At 41.3% G+C, this 20,370-nt stretch overlaps 1 protein-coding gene across 1 annotated transcript in view; it reads right to left on the reverse strand.

Annotated features, from left to right (window-relative positions):
• ppfia4 (PTPRF interacting protein alpha 4) overlaps positions 1-20,370 on the reverse strand; it is a 585,677-nt gene that overhangs the window by 81,381 nt on the left and 483,926 nt on the right. The window contains exons 6-8 of the mRNA XM_078546714.1: positions 14,708-14,929; positions 9,427-9,573; positions 6,958-7,092 (exon numbers count right to left, since the gene is read on the reverse strand). Coding sequence (XP_078402840.1) covers positions 6,958-7,092; positions 9,427-9,573; positions 14,708-14,929 — 504 coding nt within the window. The remainder of the gene's footprint in view (positions 1-6,957; positions 7,093-9,426; positions 9,574-14,707; positions 14,930-20,370) is intronic.

The following is a 20,370-nucleotide window of genomic DNA, read 5'->3' on the forward strand; positions in this document are numbered from 1 at the left end:
ATCGACAACAGATATAGACATGAGGCAAGATGAAACCTCAGTCGTGGAAAGCTTTGGGAATCATAAGATCAAAGTTATGTCCTCACAAACAAGTCATGTCTGTCATTAGTCATATCACAGAAACAAAGAATTGTTACGGTGCAGAAGGAGGTAATTCGGCCCATCGTGTCTGCACCAGCTCTCCGAATGAGCATTATGACTCGGTGCCAATCTCCTGCCTTCTCCCTGTAACCCTGCACATTGTTTCTATTTAAATAACCATCAAATGCTCTCAAGAATGCCTCAATTGAACCTACCTCTACCACACTTCCAGGCAGTGCATTCCAGACCCAAACCACTCACTGTGTGAAAAAGATTTTTCTCACATCGCATTTGCTTCTTTTGCAAATCACTTTAAATCTGTGCCCTCTTGTTCTTGATCCTTTTACAAGCAGGAACAGTTTCTACCTATCTACTCTGTCAAGCCCCCTCATGATTGTGAACACCTCTATCATATCTCCTCTTAGCTGTCTCCTCTCCAAGGAGAACATCCCAACCTCTCCAATCTATCTTCATAACTGAAGTTTCTCATCCCTGGAACCATTTTTGTAAACCTCTTCTGCACTCTCTCCAATGTGTTCACATCCTTCCTAAAGTGTGACATCCAGAACTGTACACGATACTCCAGCTAAGGTCTAACTAGAGTCCTATACAAGTTCAGCATAACTTTCTTGCTCTTATGTTCTACGCCCCTATTAATTAAGCCTAGGATACTGTGTACTTTATCACTGCTCTCTCCATCTGTCCTGTCATCTTCAATGACTTATGCACATATACATCGAGGTCCCTCTGCTTCTGCACACCCTTTAGTGTTGTACCCTTTATTTTATATTGTCTCTCCATGTTCTTCCTACCAAAATGCAACACCTCACAACTCTCTGCATTGAACCTCATCTGCCATCTCTCTGCCCACTCTGCCAACTGTCTATGTACTTTTGAAGTTCTACACTGTCCTCCCTACAGTTTATAATGCTTCCAAGTTTTGTATCATCCACAAACTTTGAAATTGTCCCCTGCACACCAAGATCTAGATCATTAATATGCATCAGGAAAAGCAAGGGCCCCAATACCAACCCCAAGAGACTCCACTACAAGCCTTCCTCCAGCCCAAAAAATATCCATTAACCAATTATCGCTGTTTTCTATTACTCAGCCAATTTTGTATCCTCGTTGCTGCTGTCCCTTTTATTCCATGAGCTATAACTTTTCTCACAAGTCTGTTGTGCAGCATTGTATTGAATGCCTTTTGAAAGTCCATATACACCACATCAACAGCATTCCCCTCATCAACCCTCTGTTACCTCTTCAAAAACTCCAGCAAATTAGTTAAACACGAATCTCCCTTAAGAGATCCATGCTGGCTCTTTCTAATCAACCCACATTTTTTCCATATGGCTATTAATTCTATCCAGAATAATTATTTCTAGAATCTTGCCCACCACTGAAGTTAAACTGACTGGTCTGTAATTGCTGGGCTTATCCTTACAACCTTTTTTGAATAAAGGCATTTGCAATTCTCCAGTCCTCTGGCACCTCCCCTGAGTCTAGGGAAGACTGAAGGGTTAAGGCCAGTGTCCCTGCAATTTCCACTCTCACTTCCTTCAACATTCTTGGATGTATCTTATCCGGTCCCAGTGCCTTGTCAACTTTAAGTACTGACAGTTTATCCAATACCTCCTCCTTATTAATTTTGAACCCTTCTAGTGACAGAGTTTCCTCATCTGTCACCATGGTCTGGGTAGCATCTACCTCCTTGGTAAAGACAGATGCGAAGTATTCATTTACTACCTCCGCCATGCCCCTGTCTCCATGTGTAAAACCCCTTTTAGGTCCCTAATCAGCCCTACTCCTCCTTTTACCACCCTTTTACAATTTTTGTGTCTAGAGAAGACTTTGGATTCCCCTTTTCTCATAATCCCTCTTTGCTTCTCTTATTTGCTACTTCACCTCTCCTCTGAAACTTCTGTATTCAGCTTGGCTCTCAACAGTATTTTCCATCTGATACCTGTCATTAGCATACTTTTTCTTCTTTATCTTAATTTCTATCTCCTATTCTAACCCCTTCGTGTCTCAAATTACTCGTATACTATAGCCCAAAATGTTACTTTCTGAATTTTAAATTTACAAAAATGGCATCCTTCCACTTTCACCACAATAGGTATCACTCTATCCTCTCAAAAGCAACAAAGTACAGTCATTCTCTCCATCAAAATGGGGAAATTAGCAAATCATGAAGATTTTGAACTATGTGAAATAAGATTGTTACCTTTGCAAGCCCCAATGCAGGCAGGGGCAGGGGGAGACTACAATAATTCTTTAACTTTGCAGGGTTTCTTAATTGCTGATGAAGATTCATCCAAAACTGTAATAACTTCAATAATCAATATCTCTACATTATTTGACCCAGAAACAAGTGGAACAAGTTCACTTTTAGTTTAGCAACAGAACTGTTAGTGGTCACTCAGAACCAGACCCTCAATTCTCACACTGGGCAGCTGATGAACCTGGAGTGAGTATATGATTCTTCACATTGTTTGGTGCCTAACCACACATGATGCAATTCAAGATTCCGAGGTTCTCAAAGATGGTGACAAAATAATACAAATATCTGAAAAGTGAAATAGAGAAACACAATCCAAACAAAGGCTTTAATTAGCTAAAAATTATCATTTGGAACTGCTGTGCAGGGAGCCAACTGACTATTAATTATATACACCAGATCTCAGCAGTGATAATCAGGTAAAAGCAAAATACTGCGGATGCTGGAAATCTAAAACAAAAATAAAAATAACTGGAAAAACTCAGCAGGTCTGACAGCATCTGCGGAGAGGTGTCTGCTTACATTAAAAAATAATAAGGTGTTTGCCCTTGAATCCATCAAGTAGAATTCTACCTGGAATTAGATAATTTAAAAAAAACACACCTTCTGTCCACTCCTTCAACAAAATATAACGTTGTCCCCTTCCCTAATCACCTCTTAGCATGCAGCAACATGCCTGTATAATATCTCTGACTTCTGCAGAGTAATAACAACTGCAGCTATTGCTGGTCATTTTGGAGAGAAAGGCCCATAAGCTCCTCTATCCTTCAGGGTGACATTGCATTGTGCATTTTGTCCACTTAAGGCTACTATATACACATGTACCAGCAGAGGGAGTCTAGAAAGAGACGAAAGCAAACCCATGTTTTAACAGCATATGCAGTTCTGGTTCTGAATGCACCTCACTGAATCTTACTGTTTCTTCCCAAAAATTTTACTAGTAATGACATTTTTGTGATTAAAATTTACAGTAACTAGATCCAACTCAAAATCCCACTTCAGAATTGCAATGGTTTCTGCAACAGGTACTAAAAGCCCCACTGTCTTCCCAACAGATTCTGTTCTATCCTAAACATACACAGCATTTGCATTTAATCCTGTCAGTTGACCTATAGTGATGTCCAAAATAAAGCAAAACAAGAAAAAAGCAATGACAGATTTTAAACCAAAACCCTGCATAATAGAAAGGGAAAAAATAAATTGTTGCAAAGACTGGAAACTTGAAACTAAAATGCTGAGCAGATCAATCAGCAGCTGGAGGGAGAATAATTTAGTTAACGGTGCAAATTCTTAGAATGTTTACCTTGTCTGTTATCTCTACAGCTAATGACTGACCGGTTGAGTATTTCCTAAGTCTGTGGTTATCATCAAACATTTAGTACAGATTTTACCAAGGGCCAATGCCAACACCTTTTAGATGCAGAAAGAAAATGAGGTGAATTGATTGCATGGCTAACAACTGATGTATGAAAGCTGTGCAAATCAATTTCTGTGATAAATATAGAAGTGTTTACTCTGATTAAATTAACAAGGCTCTAAACTATAATGGCTTGGATAGAGCATGCCAGGATTAAATGGGTTTATTGGAAGCATAGAATCCTCTGGAAAGGAGGAGGCCATTCAGCCTATTGTGCCTGTGCCAGCTCTTTGAAAGAACTATCCAATTTCAGATACTGTAAAAGAATTTAAATTAATGTTCACTTAACAACAAAGGTTCAGGCATCAGCACAAAAGCAATAAGCATCGAGCACTTCGAGGCTGGGTGTCAAGCTTTTTGCTCTGGTAACAATCAACGTCTTAAATATGGAAGCTTCTTTCATTTTTTTTTCTCCACAAAGATTTTCCTGTTAATGAATATACAACAAATATAATGCAAATTAAATTGAAATGGTATAAATGTAATTGAGAAATTGAACTTCACTGTAACTCACTTAACAAAAATGTTTCACTGGTTTTAGGCACCGCAACAATTCCCAATATAATTAATAACAAATCTTCAAAAAATTATCAGCTTTAAAACACAGAATAATCTGTGAATCCACTATGGTGTGGTATTTATTCTTTCAGATGCTGTTGGAATACTAGAACATCTATCATGTTAATTCTGGCAAGGCTAGCATTTATTGCCCTTTCCTAATAGCCCTTGGAAAGATGGTGGTGAGCCACCTCCCCAACATTTGTGATATAGTGTATTGAAAATTGCATTGTGCATTTTGTCTACTTAAGGCTACTATACACACATGTACTAGTATAGGCAGTCTGGAAGGAAAGTAAAGGAGTCCATTTGAACAGCATGAGTAGTTCTAATTCCGAATACACCTTCCTGAATCTTAAGTGTTGTGGGGTGGAGGTACTCTTACAATACTGTTAGGAAGACAGTTCCACGATTTTGATGGCAATGTGTGTTTAAGTCAGGATGGTGTGTGACTTGGAAGGGAACTCCTAAGTGACAGTCTGTCCATGCACCTGCAGCCTTGTCTGTCTGATGGCGAAGCTCAGGGATTTGGGAGTTGCAGCAGTACATCTTGCTGAATGTATACCCTGCTGACGCGTTTACTCATTTGCAGCCAGTATTTCCTGGTCGTGGCACAATTTTTGTTTCAAAGACTGACCTGGCAACATGGTCACCAGAGTTCCCACGAAGCTGGGCGCATGCGTGATCACCTAGCAACGGTAAGAGTTCCCTTGCAGGCCTTGTCGCAAATTAAATATTGCATGTGTGTGCACCAGCAAGAAAAAGTTCAAGGTACTGTGTATTGAAAAAGTAGCATGTACAGCAAAAAAAAATTGCAGGGAGTATTGGTGACCACCCAACCTTTATAGATAAGGCTTTTTGTTAGTTGGAAAATCAGATGCAAAAGCTTGTTTTTCTCAGTTTATTTTTTTGTGTTTGTGGAGGAGGAGGAAATGTCAATGTCTGGATTAGAAGGAAAAGGGGCCAAGTAAATTAACATTTCAAATTTAAAATAATAGGAGAAAAGGGTTTGAATATGTTCAATAAGTGCTGAAATAGGAAGGAGAGAAGATAATTGAAGTACAAAAAGGGCAGATTGGGAAAGGAAGAGGAGAGTACAGAAGAACAAAGTAAGAGCTTTATTTCCATGTAAACTTTGGTCGTGTGTTCAATTTCGTAGTTCAGGGCCAATGTTACAATAAGAAAATTCTTGAAACCTCTATTTTTATTACTGTAATATTATTTGCTGCAGCACCACAGTATTCATATCTGTTTATGACTCTCACGATTAAAGGAACTTACTGACCTTCTCCACAACACATGGTTTATGGCTGCCTCTCCAATACCTGCATCTTCCCATTGCATACAATTCAACATAGAATTTATAGCTTTCTCACTCATACAGAAACAATCTAATCCGTTATTTGGAGAAAATAAATTGTAAGGCAGTCACAGGTATTTCAGAGATTTAGGGAACATAAACAATAATAGACAACTTGCCTTCACCATTCTTGGAAAAAGGGCAGATGGGTCAACTATAGAGCAGCAAAATAATGACGGGACCACTGCATTATTGTTAACAACTGAAGTTCAATAGTGAATTTAGCATATGAACTGTCCCTTGCAGATTTCAGTGACACTTGCACTGTGAGCTAAATGGGAGCTGACAAGTACTTGTTAACAGGTCATCTGAGTCATCTTCATGTAGAGACAACTAGAAAAGCTATAAGGAAATGGAGGGAGTTTCCTTTAAAAATCCTAACTATTTACCACTTATTCAGCATAGAAACAAAGGTCGCTAGGGGATTTTTGAAACTTTTATCTATTTACTTAGCATGGCTTGTAGTCCAAATGATAGCAGTTTAGTACTTAAATTGGTTAAATCAGGTCTTTATTGTTCTAAGCTGGCAATTATGAGAAAAACCCAGAGGTGTAACAAAAACAGAATTACCTGGAAAAACTCAGCAGGTCTGGCAGCATCGGCGGAGAAGAAAAGAGTTGACGTTTTGAGTCGAAACGTCAACTCTTTTCTTCTCCGCCGATGCTGCCAGACCTGCTGAGTTTTTCCAGGTAATTCTGTTTTTGTTTTGGATTTCCAGCATCTGTAGTAGTTTTTTGTTTCTATCAGAGGTGTAAGAAATGGTTACAGAAAAGTGTTAACCACCTGAAGGCCCCTGATAAAATGTCCCCATAAAGGCTGTTAGGCACTACATCTTCAATCATGTAGAGATATCCACAACCAGTTTTAAAGGGACAGTTTAAAATCAATCAGAACAAAAGTGTTTTTAAAGAATTGATTGAAGTGAAGCTCTATATCTGGATCAACTGTGACATGAGTAACAAAGCCTTAATTAGTTAAGCTTCTGACTTTCAGATGAGGGATGATATTTCACAGCCAGAGCTGTACTTTCTCTTTATATCTCAAGATGTTCATTCTCTAAATTGTATGTAAAAATAGTCAAGCACGTCACTAGATTTTTTTTAACTTTATATCCAAAATCAAGAGATACAAGCTCAAAAATCTTTTGAAAGAGGGATGGGAAATATGTAACTGAATCAAGATGCTAACAGGTTGTTTTTAAAGACTTAATTATGAGATTTCCCTTCCTTTTTGAAGACCAATTACCACACTGACAGCACACACCTTGGTCAATGCAGCCACTCGCTGTGCAAGTTCAGCCTCCACCTCAGGCAAGGTCTCGGCCTTCCTCATCGTCTGTTGCAGCTTTTGCTCAGCCAGCTCCAACAGTTCCTGGATTTGTCGATTCTTCTCTTCGCTCTTTATAAAAGAGAACAGTAACATATCGTAAATGCACGAGCGCCATAGTACATTAATTCTGCTGACAGATGTTCCAATACTTCATTTCCCTTTCTGCAAAACTGTAGGAAGCACTTAGTAACAAACTACAGCCCATACATTCTGTCAACCACCTGAGTCAGTCTCTTAAAGCTAGTCTCAAGACCATTAAGCATTTGCATCAGTTCACTCGGAAGTTTCACTTAAATTTTTAAAAATTGCACTACAAGTGTTAAAGACTATTCCACAATAGAAAGACAGCATTACTTACATTCAGATTATTGCTCTTCATTATTGTGCATAACACTAAAACAAGCATTTTTTTTGTTCAATTATATCCTAAACCATTTGTCCCTTATTTCTTCTCTCTCTTCTCCTCCCTAAAACATGCATCATCCACCACTGAGTTCACGACTTGAAACTTTCCCTTTAGTACTTGCGAATGTTTCTATTTAACCAGATGTGCTGATCTGTCAGAATCAATTGGACTCCAATTTTCACTTTTATCTCAAGAGAAGCACCCAGTTCTCCCCTCTGCTTCAAAATCTGGTTGAAGCAAAGAATAGCTGCAACATTGAAACTGCACCACATGGAGCGTTAACCCAATATGGTTCACCTCCAGCCCTCTGACCTCATCTCTTTTTATTCCACTTGAAGATGGAAGCAAAAAAAATTATTCTTTCAAATGACAGGCCATATAGCTTGCATTATTTGCATTTTAAACATCTGAGTAAAAATTGAATATAAGCAAAAATATGGGAGAACTTGTGCTATTTATATGCCATTAACATTTAATCATCATCTGCATTTCATCACCATTAATAGATGAAGGCGATATTAAGTTGTTAGTCAATTCATTTATTATACATTGAGAAACAGTAAGCATTAAATCCTGCAGTGCAACTTGATTCTGCATGTTGTCTATTAATTTGTAATGACTGATGGTGATAAAGCCTACAGCTGTAAAGCAAAGTGCAACACTTCACATTTCTGATAGAACCAAAATTAGCAGAGGAAAATATATCCAAATGATTACAAAAATGCAGGTTTATTCTGCCATCTGTTTCATGTTTGTTCTCCATCTATTGTTCTTTTCAAATAAAAGCCTATATTTTTTGACAATGATACCTTGGTTTTTAATTTATACCTACTTTTCGAATAATGCAGTGTACATATGCACTTGAAGTATCAATGGGACAAATGATATTTCTCCTTTGTCTGGGATTTTAGAAATAAAAAGTAGTCTGGGACCAGCTCTTACAGATTCACTCAACACAACCTACTCAACAGCATTACAACTACTTTCCAGGAGAAAGCAAGTAGGGAGTATAGGAGCAGAAAGAAGCCAGCATCAGTGATCCAAATGTAGTCAGAGCAGGACAATGACCCAAACCAATATGAGGACAAAGAGGTGGAACTTCCTCATTCTCAGCTGAACACCAGGCAGCACCTCTTCAACTCAAACATAAATCATACTCAGAACAAGTGCAATCACATTGGAAACCACTTTGCACTAATGTACACCTCCTGTAAACATATAAAATAAAATCAAAATGTACAACGGTTCAGAACATAGTTCTGTCGATATATGAAAAAGATAAACAGTAGAGTATGGCAACCAAGTGACATTGGCAAGATGTAAGTCATATCATTGGTTGAATTCTGTGTCACTGACTCAACATTCCCAAATTGACTGCCTTATTCATCATGTGTGGAACAGTGCTGATGTGGGAAAGTTTTAGTTAAAAATGCTGCTGTCTAAGCAGTCTGGTGTTACAGAAGGTAAGCGTACTAATTCGCTGTAGCAGGATATAGGATAAAATCAGTGATTTATCATATACTACATTTCCACACTTTGGCAGGTTATTGGGGAACGGGCAAGCACTTTTCTTTCGAGGGACAGAACCCAACTTACCCCTGTACACAATCACTTGCAAAAGTTGTCAAGCAAGTCACCTGCCCTCTTTGTATGGAGACAGAGTGAGAGGTGAAGAGGTAGAAGAATAACAAAAGAGGAACAAGGGGGGGAAAAAAGAAAGAAATGACTGGAAAATCAACGACACCCAGTGAGCTTAGAATAAGTGACTACTTCCTAGTTACATCTGTAAATGAACCATAGTCCCTTAGATTGCATGTGTATTATAACAGCTACTTAGCCAACTATTTTTATTCATACAACAATCCTTGAACGTTTCACTGAAAACATGTCAAATGGTAGGAGTGAATGTCATTTTATTGTTACCAGTTGGAAATGGAAAAGCCAAATAAATAGTTTCAACATCCACATTATTGATTTGTCAACTAAAAGCATTTTACCTGGCGATGCAGAGACTCTTTATTTGCAAGCTCATTTTCAAGTTTGTCATTAAGGTCATGCACTGACGTGGACTCCCTTTGTGCAGCTAAATAACGCCTTTCAAGTGTTGTAATCCTTTCCTCCATGTCTTCCTTTTGCGCCATTGCCTAAAGTCAACAAGAAAGAGTGTTAAATTAATGCTAGGACACAACAAAGCACTACCAGGTGTCAGTCTTAGTTCAGTTAGGAGCACTCTCATTTCAGGCCAGAAGGCTGTGGGTCTAAACCCTCTGAGAATCAAACCTGACACTTCAGTGTGGTACTGAGGGGAGTTCCGCATTATCCGAGGTATCATCAGGTGGACGTCAAAACTCCAAAGGTACTATATGAGGAAGAGTTGGGTAATTCCCCCAGTCACTGTTTATCCCTCAAACACCACCACTAAAAACAGACTAACTGGTAACTTATCTCATTGCTCAAGATTTTGCTACATGTTTGTCTGCATAACAATAGGGCATGCATTTCAAAAGCAATGATGCTTTACTGGCTGTGATGCACTTTGGGACATTCTAAAATCATCAACACCTTTACCAGGTTTAGTACTGTGACTCAGAATCAACAAAGCTCCCTAAAACATTTCAATTGTTCACTTGAAAAATGTTGCCACTCACTCCAAAGTGAACTTATTTTGCTTTGGTGTTGAGGCTGAGGAAATGAAATACAGATGCTCTCACCAACACCAGTTAAATCATATGATATTGTCTTCATCTGGCAGGGTGAACAGTTCAACTCAAACCTCAACACCAGTTAGTGTTTGCTTCCTGTCATTGGGAGCTTTCTATGATTAGAGATCCATAGCACCAATGTTATTTCCTGGTATTTGAATGGTGAATATAGGTCTGACAATAGACTGTCAAGCAACTGGTCCATGTTTTGGCTACACAGCCACTCAGCTTTGAGCATGTCTACAGCTGAAAGGCAATGTAGATAAAATTTGCTCCTGTTCTGATTTCTCTGTGCTGGTTAGCAAGATTGTAAAATGCTTACGATTTCTCAACACCTAAAGGACAGGGGAAATGTTGTCCCATTCCAGCTCCTGATCTTAGCTTTCTTTACATAAACTTAAACTGAGTGTCATAGAAGATGGTCAATTTAGGGGAGGTGTTGACATAGTTAATTGTCAATAGGTAATCCAAAGGCCCAGGTTTGAATCTCACCATGTGGTGGGATATGAATTCAATAAAAATCTGGCATTAAAAGTCTAATGATGACTCTGAAACCATTGTTGATTGTAGTAAAAACTCATCTGGTTCACTAATGTCCTTAAGGGAAGGAAATCTGCTGTTCTCACCTGGTCTGGCCTACATATGACACCAGATCCGCAGTAATTTGGCTGACTCTTAAATGCCCACTGAAATCAAGCCACTCAGTTGTAATAAACTGCTAAAAAGTCAGTAAAAAGGAATGAAAAAGGATGGACCACCCGACATCGACCTAGGCACTGGAAATGACAATGGCAAACCCAGCCCTGTCGACCTTGCACGGTCCTCCTTACCAACATCTGGGGGCTTGTCCCGAAGTTGGGAGAGCTGTCTCACAAACTAGTCAAGCAACAGCCTGACATAATCATACTCACAGAATCATACCTTACACCACCATCACCATCCCTGGGTATGTCAGGACGGACCCAGCAGAGGTGGCAGTACAGTGGTACACAGTCGGGGGAGAGTTGCCCTGAGTGTCCTCAATATCGGCTCTGGCCTCCATGAAGACCTAAGGGATCAGATCAGGACAAGGAAAACCTTGTAGGCAAGAAAACCTCCTGCTGATTACCATGTACCGCCCTCCCTCAGCTGATGAAAACGTGGTCCTCCATGTTGAACACCACTTGAAGGAAGCACTGAGGGTGGCAAGGGCACAGAATGTACTCTAGGTGGGGGACTTCAATGTCCATCACCAACAGTGTAGCACCACCACAGACCGAGCTGACCGAGTCCTAAAGGACATAGCTGCTAGACTGGGTCTGCAGCAGGTGGTAAGGGAACCAACAAGAGGGAAAAATATACTTGACCTCATCCTTACCAACCTGCCTGCCGCAGATGCAACTGTCCATGACAATATCGGTAGAAGTGGCCACCTCACAGTCATTGTGCAGACGAACTTCTGTCTTCACATTGAGGGCACCCTCCATCATCTTTTATGGCACTACCACCGTGCTAAATGGGATAGATTTCAAACAGATCGAGCAACTCAAGATTGAGCATCCATGAGGCACTGTGGGCTATCAGCAGCAGTAGAATTGTACTCGAACATAATCTGTACCCTCAAGGCATAGCCCCCACTCTACCATTACCACCAAGCCTGGGGATTAACTCTGGTTCAATGAAGAGTGCAGGAGGGCATGCCAGGAGCAGCACCAGGAATACCTAAAAATGAGGTGTCAACTTGGTGAAGCAAGAAAACAGGACTACTTGCATGCCAAACAGCATAAACAGCAAGTGATAGACAGAACTAAGCAATTCCACAAACAATGGATCAGATCTGAGTTCTGCAGTCCTGCCATATCCAGTCGTGAATAGTGGTGAACAATCAAACAACACACTGGGGGAGTGGGCTCCACAAATATCCCCATCCTCAATGATGGAGGAGCTCAGCACATCAGCGCAAAAGATAAGACTGAAGCAATCACAACAACCTTCAGCCAGAAGTCCTGAGTGGATGATCCGTCTCGGCCTCCTCTGGAGGTCCCCAACATCACAGATGTCAGTCTTCAGCCAATTTGGTTCACTCCATGTGATATCAAGAAATGACTGAGGCACTGGATACTACAAAGGCTATGGGCCCTGATACTATTCCGGCAACAACACTAAACAGTTGTACTCCAGACCTTCCAGTACAGGTTCAACACTGGCATCTACTTGGCAATTTGGAAAATTGCCCAGGTATATCCTGTACACAAAAAACAGGACAAATCTGACCCGGCCAATTACTGCCCCATCAGTCTACTCTCCATCATCAGTAAAGTAATGGAGGGGGTCATCAACAAGGCTATCAAGCGGCACTTGCTTAGCAATAATCTGCTCACTGATGCTCAGTTTTGGTTTCGCCAGGGTCACTCAACTTCTGACCTCATTACAGCCTTGGTTCAGGCATGGGCAAAACAGCTGAACTCCAGACGTGAGGTGAGAGTGACTGCCCTTGACATCAAGGCAGCATTTGACCGAATGCGGCATCAATGAGCCCTAGCAAAACTTGAGTCAATGGGAATCAGAGGGAAAACTCTCCACTGGTTGGAGTCATAACTAGCACAGAGGAAGATGGTTGTGGTTGTTGGAGGTCAATCATCTCAGTTTCAGGACATCACCACAGGAGTTCCCCAGGATAGTGTCCACCCAACCATCTTCAGCTGCTTCATTAATGACCTTCCTTTCATCATAAGGTCAGAAGTGGGGATGTTTACTGATGATTGCACAACATTCAGCACCATTCGCAACTCCTGATACTGAAGCAGTCCATGTCCATGTGTAGCAAGATCTGGACAATATCCAGGTTTGGGCTGACAAGTGGCAAGTAACATTCGCACCACACAAGTGCTAGTCAATGACCATCTCCAACAAGAGAGAATCTAACCATCTTGACATTCAATGACAATGCAATCACTGAATCCTCCACTATCAATATCTTGGGGGTTTCCATTGACCAGAAACTGAACTGGATTAGCCATAGAAAATATGGTGGCTACAAGAGCAGGTCAAAGGCTAGGAATCCTGTGGCGAGTAACTCATCTCCTGACTCCCCAAAGCCTATGTCAGGAGTGTGATGTAATACTTTCCACTTGCCTGGATGAGTGTAGCTCCAACAACACTCAAGAACCTTTACACCATCCATCCCACTTGCTCAGCAGCCCTTACACAAACATTCACTGCCTTCAATGCCGACGCACAATGGCAGCAGTATGTACCATCTACAAGATGCACTGCAGGAACTCACCAAGTCTCCTTAGACAGTACCTTCCAAACCCACAACCACTACCATCTAGAAGGACAAGGGCAGCAGACAGCTGGGAACACCACCACCTGGAAGTTCCCTTCCAAGCCATTCACCATCCTGACTTGGAAATATATCGCCATTCCTTCACTGTCACTGGGTCAAAATCTTGGAACTCCCTTCCTAACAGCGCTGTTGGTGCAACTACACCACAATGACTGTAGCGGTTCACGAAGGCAGCTCACCACCATCTTCTCAAGGGCAATACATGATGGCCCAGCTGAGTTCACCGTAGCCAATCCACCTTTGGATGGTGGAAGGAAACCGGAACACCTGGTGGAAACCTACACAAAATCTGAGCTCCTGTGTTCGATCCTCAGGATTATGAAGTGGGTGGACATGAAATCTCTATCTCTCTCTCTCTGTTCACCTCACTAAGAATGCCAAATTTGAACTCGCAATATGAAAATTCTTTCCCACAGAAATTCTTCTACTCTTTGGGTCTGGGAATGATGTTTCCAATAAAAGGAAATTGTAATAGTTGGGGGGGATGGGGGTGGAGGGGAAGTAAAATGCATAATACCTTTGGCCTTTTTGTTATTAATGGTAGCAACATTAAACATGCATTAATATGAAACCAAGGATACATACGGAACAAACACCTGTTCGAGCAGGTTTAATCAGATTGTGATCCTATTGTCTGGCACTTGTACTAGGGAAAAACTATCAATCATGAATCATTGCAGGTCCCACAAATAATTTTATGTGAAAAATCTTCACATTGAAGATTCTTAATATTCAAAAAAGCGGAACAACCAGGCCAATTTAAAAATGCAAACAGTTGTAAAATGTTGACATTTCAGATGAAAACATGCATTTTCATTCTCCAATGAAGAAAAAAACAAGAATACCTTTAGATTATTAGCATTTTAAATCGGGTGGCACAGGTGGCACAGTGGTTACCGCTGCTGCCTCACAGCTTCAGAGATCCGGGTTCAATCTTGACCTCAGGTATCGGTCTGTGTGGAGTTTGCATGTTCTCGCCGTGTCTGTGTGGGTTTCCGCTGGGTGCTCCATTTCCTCCCACCATCCAAAGACGTGCAGGTTAGGTGGGTTGGCGACAGCTAAATTGTCCCCCAGTATGCGTGTCTGTATTGTGTGCGTGTGAGTATGTGCCCTGTGATGGACTGGCATCCCGGCCTGGGTGCACCCTGCCTGTCGGGATAGGCTCCAACCCCCCGTGACATGAATTGGATGAAGTGGTTCTGGAAAAGTGAATGAGTGAGCATTTTAAACCATTTAATCACACCTCACCTCCCTGATGTCTCTCTGGTACTTGTTGTTCATCTCCTCTGATCTGATCAGATCTTTCCTGGCAGTGTCCAGGTCTTCCTCCAGCTCTGCCACTCGCGCTGAAAGCGTGGACAGGCGGTCTTTCATCTGGGTCACCTCAAAGTTCTGTTTCTCCAGTAATTCCTGCATCTCCACGACCTGGCTAACCTCATCGTTGGGATCAATAGATCCATTTGAAAGCCTCTGCAATGTTAACAACAGCACAGAAGACATTATGTTTATGGGGTTCTATATATGTTCAAAATAGAGGACCATGATAATTAAGAGATATCATTTTGAATATGAAAGTGAAACAGCACCTAATAAAATCAGCTCAATACTTAAGTGCTGACAATGGTCAACTCAGATATATTTAAATAGTCTTTGCGGATAAGCAGGCTCTCAATACAGATTCAAATTCAAAGTGAACCACAATGTAGGCATCTAAATTATTACTGTCACAGGCTAAGTAGCCAGTGAAAGTGTAGATATTTCACATTCCTATCATAAATCTTTGTTGTACATAGTCCTGCAGAACTCAAACAACACAAATACAAGAAATGAGGGGGAAATATTAGTTGACACCCCCTCACAAACAGCACAATAAGTAGTTAGCAAGTCTTCACTCAACCAAAAAATGTGATAGAATATTGTTCAACTTGCAAGAACTTCAGAAAAACCTAACTACCTGTAAGATTTTTATTGATTGGGCAGAATTTAATGAGTGGCGGAGTACCAGCCATGCCACCTAAGAGTCAGTGGCAAATGCAACCCCACCAATGTCGGCTTACTCCCAACCATTTAATGCTGCAAGTGCTAGTTAGCTGAATGCAAGACTCCCACCACTCAGTCAGGAGGAAATGCTGCCTCAGATCTGCCGGCCAATTTGATTCGCTGGCAGCACTGCAGTCCCAGTAGCCTGCCCCGCCTCCACACCCCTTCCCTCCCGCAGGAGGATGGTCATGGCTAGGTCTTCAAGCTGTCCTCAGAGGCTAAATCCTGGAGCCAAGATGGAGGGAAGTACCAGGGGTTATCACTGCAGGGTGGGGATGGGGCACTCAGGTGGTGGGAGGGCACCCAACATAGAAAGGGGCTCTTCAAGGATGTGCCCTCTCCCCTCCCCTCTGTCTGCCTGACGCCCCAGCAGGGTAACCTGCTGAACTTTCTCTGAACTCCTCCTGCCTACCTCAAAATTGAGGCCAGATGGGAAGCCATTAAGTGGTTATTAATTGGCCGCTTAAGGGCCTCAATTGGGGTGAAGGCAGTGGGGCCGCCCTAGGCCGCCTGTAAAATTGAGGTCAGATCGAGGGTGGGCAGAAGATTGACAGGGGAATTTAATGGGCCCTTCCCACTTCCAAACCCACCAGTGAGAAGCCGACTCTGCTCCATGGCTCTATTTATTGGGTTCAGGATCCTGTATGCTTAATAACTGCTTTCTCAACCTGCCCTGCCACCTACAGTGATTTATGCATAATTATTCCCAGGTTCCTCTGCTCCCACACCCTTTTGAAAATTATATCCTTCATATTTTTATTCCCTTTCCTCATTCTTCCTACTGAACTGTGTAACTTCACACTTCTCTCCATTAAATGCCATCTGCCAGATGTCCACCCATTCCACGGGCTTGTCTATGTCCTTTCGAAGTTCACAATACTTCCAAGTTTTGTGCCAACTGCAAATTTTGCCCTGTACATCCAAGTCTAGGCCAATAATACAGATCAAGCAGTGATCCCAATACCAACACCAGGGAACTCCACAGCAAACCGACCTCCAGTCTGAAAAACATTGTTCACCACTACTGTTTCCTGTCACTCAGCCAACTGCATATCCATGTTGCCACTGTCTTATTTTATTTAATGGGCCTCAACTTTGCTGCCTAGCCTGTTATGTGACAATTTATCAAATTCCTTTTGGAAGTCCACGTACACCATATAATCGCATTGCCCTCATCAATCATCTCTGTTATCTCACCAAAAAAAACTCAATCAAATTAGTTATATATGATGTTCCCTAACAAATCCATGCTGGCTTTCCTTAATTAATCCACATTTGTCCAAGTGATTATTATTTTGACCTGGATTATCATTTCTAAAAGTTTGTCAAATACCGAGGTTAAACTGACTGGCCTGTAGTTGCTGGGCTTATTCTTACAGCCTTTTTTTTTTTAAACAGGACTGTAACATTTGCAATTCTCCAATCCTCTGGCAACACTCACCATATCAAAGGAGGATAGGAAAATTATGGCCAGTACATCCACAATTTCCACCCTTACTTCCTTTAGTATCCTCAGATGCACCTTATCTGCTGCTGATGATTTAGCAACTTTAATAATACCTCCTTTTCTAATCCTGCCTCTTTATCAATATTTAGCCCATCGAGTATCTCAACTATCTTTTCGTTCACAATTTAGGCAATATCTTCTTCCTTGTTAAAGAAATCTACACCATGAGTTAAATCCCCTTTTTGGTCCCTAATCAGCCCCACTCCTCCGCTCACCATGCTTTTGCTATTTATATGCCTGTAGAAGATATTTGGATTACCTTTTTGCAGCCAATCTCTTATCTTCTCTCTTTGCCACTCTTGTTTCTATTTTCACTTCCTCTCTGAACATTCTATATTTAGCCTGGTTCTCACCTGTATTATCCACCTGACATGTCATATGCACCCTTTTTCTGCTTCATCTTACTTCCTACTTCTTTCATCATGCAGGGAGCTCTGGTTTTGTTTGTCCCACCTTTCCCCGAATGGGAATGTACTGAGTATCTCCTCTCCAAAGACAGCCCATTGGCCAATTACAGTTTTGCTTGCCAACCTTTCTTTCCTACTTATCTGGATGAAATCTATTCACGCCCCATTGAAATTGGTCCTCCCTCAATTAATTATTTTTACTCTGGATTGCTCCTTGTCCTTTTCCATAGCTAACCTAAACCTTTTGGATACTATGACCACTGTTCCCTAAACATTCCCCTACTGATACTTGATCCACTTGTCTCACCTCATTTCCAGAACCAGATCCAGCAATGTCTCCTTCCTTCTTGGACTGGAAACATACTGACCCAAAAAATTCCTGTGACCACAGTTTAAAAACTCTTCTCCATCTCTGCCCTTCACACTGTTACTAGTCCAGTCTACACTAGGGTAAATAAAGTCCCCCATTATAACTACTCTATAGTTTCCTTGCAAATTTGTTCCTCTGTATCATCCCACAAGTCAGTGGCTGATGGAATACACTCAGCAATGTAATGGTACCTCCATTATTTCTTTCCTCCAACCAAATAGATTCTGCCCTTGAACCCTAGGAGATCCTCTCGCTCCAGCACTATCATATTCTCCTTAATCAATACTGCCACACAACCCCCCCCCCCACCCCCACCTCTTTCCTTCCCCAAGTTTCCTGAACACCTTGTACCAAGCAACATTTTATAGCCAGTCTTGTCCTTTTTTAAGTCAAGTCTTCACTATTGCCACATATTTTCATGTGCCTATCTGCGCCTGGAGCTCACAACACTTTATTTACCACACTTTTCCTATTTACATGCATGCACAGTAAACCTAGTTTAGACATGATTGCATTCTCTCTTACTTTGACTGCCGCCAGTACCTTACTATTTCCTACTTTAGTACTATCTATCTCTCCCGATTATTTGTGCACCTTGTTTTCCCTCTCTGATGTTACCTCCTGGCTCCTATGACCCTGATAAGTTAGTTTACAACCTCCCCAATAGCATGAGCAAACTGCCCCGCAAGGACATGAGCCCTGGCTCTGTTCAGGTGCAACCTACCCAGCCTGTACAGATCCCATCTCCCCCAAAACCAATCCCAATGTCCCAGAAACCTAAAGACCTCCCTCCTACACCATCTCTCCAGCCAGGCACTCATCTGCTCTATCCTCCAATTTTTATACTCACTAGTGCTTGATGCTGGGCATAATCCAGAGATTACTACCTTCGAGGTCTTGCTTGCTTGCTGCCTAAAGGGCCTCATGCCTCTTTCTACCGATGTTGTTGGTACCGATATGAACCACGACATCTGGTTGTTCACACTCTCCTCTCAGAGAGCTCTGAAGCCGCTCAGTGACCTGCCTGACCCTGACACCAGTGAAGCAAATACTAATCTTAGATTCACGACTACAGCCACAGACATGCCTGTCTGCTCCCCTAACCATAGGATCCCCAGTCATTACTGCTTTCCCAAACTTCCTCCTGCCCTCCTGTACAGCTGAGCAGTTATGGTGCCATGGGCATGGCTTTGACTTCCCTCCCTGAGGGAACCATCATTCTCATCAGTAACATTTTTCTTAGATTGCTTGCTAACATTTTAGCATTTATGAAAATTAGTAGCTCCATTCAAGACTCAAAGGTAAAAAATAAGAGTCCAAAATAGAACAATAGGCAAATATACCAGGTATATTGCCTTCTTTTAACATCACTGAAGAACAAACTAATGAGGCTATTCTACATTTAATTTTGAAATTATACTAGGAATAAGCTGCACTTTTCAGATATCATTTCATCGGTACATAAAAGGCAGGTTTGTAGATCGATAACTCTCAAATAGAAATTGATTAAGCTTAGAGTTTGGATAAAGTACTAATTAGAGACAGCTTTAAAGAAAGGAATACAACATCAGAGTGCTTACAGCCACTTTCAATTCAAACAACAGGCTTATTCTAACCCTCAGAGGCTATGTAATTAGTATATAAATAGATCTTCGGAGAACAAAAGGTGAAAATGATGCATGCAATATGAGAAAATCTTTACTTTATGCAGAGCTGATGTTAATTAAGATAAAAAGCAAAGCACTCCAACTTTGCGATGGCAAATTACTGATGAACATTTCTGGAAGTTGCTTTCAGACTTAGCAATCTATTTTAGCCAGTTTATTCACCTAACTTTTTCATTTACTGTCAAATCATCATGAAATTGGAAATCACCGATGTTCCAGTAGAGGGACTATATTGGGGGGTTTCTTTCTTCAACTGTTCTGTATTTTTTGAGCATAAATTCTCTTCCTCTAGACAAAAATAAACTAAAATTAGCAATCTCCATATTTTTAGAAATCCTGATGACCTGGGAAGGGTAATCTCAATGGATCTGCCCTTCAAAAAATGTTGCTATACAAGATTTTGCCATGGAGTTCTGGGCCTATTCCTTTCAGCAGGAGTGAAGTATTAAGGAAGGAGTCCATTTTGGGGGAGGGAAATGTGCACTGCTGCTGTAGAAAGGAGTTCTAAAGAGCTGGATATTTAGCATTTTATATAGTGCCTTACTACATTTCCCAGGGCATTGAATGATTTAATTTTCTTATGAATGAGTTACTTTTGAAGTACAGTCATTTGTGATGGTAAAGAAAGCAGGGTCTTGCAAGGAGCAATGAGATGAATGGCTAGTTTCTCCATTTTTGGTACTTTTGGATGAGGGAAGAATTTTGACCAGCATTCCAAGGCAACTCCCAGGTCATCTCTGATAATTGTTATGGAATCTTTTACGTCCACCTGAAGCACTAGAACAGGAAGACAGAGCCTCCGTTTTCTGCCTCATTCAAAGGACAGCATCTCCAGCAATGCAAACTAGTGTCAGCCCAAATCATATGCTCAAATCTGAAGTGGGGAATTGCTCCACAACCTGTGGGCTCAAAGCCGGGGT

Source organism: Cetorhinus maximus, chromosome 8 (genome assembly GCF_964194155.1).
Source record: "Cetorhinus maximus chromosome 8, sCetMax3.hap1.1, whole genome shotgun sequence".
NCBI classification, from domain to species: domain Eukaryota; kingdom Metazoa; phylum Chordata; class Chondrichthyes; order Lamniformes; family Cetorhinidae; genus Cetorhinus; species Cetorhinus maximus.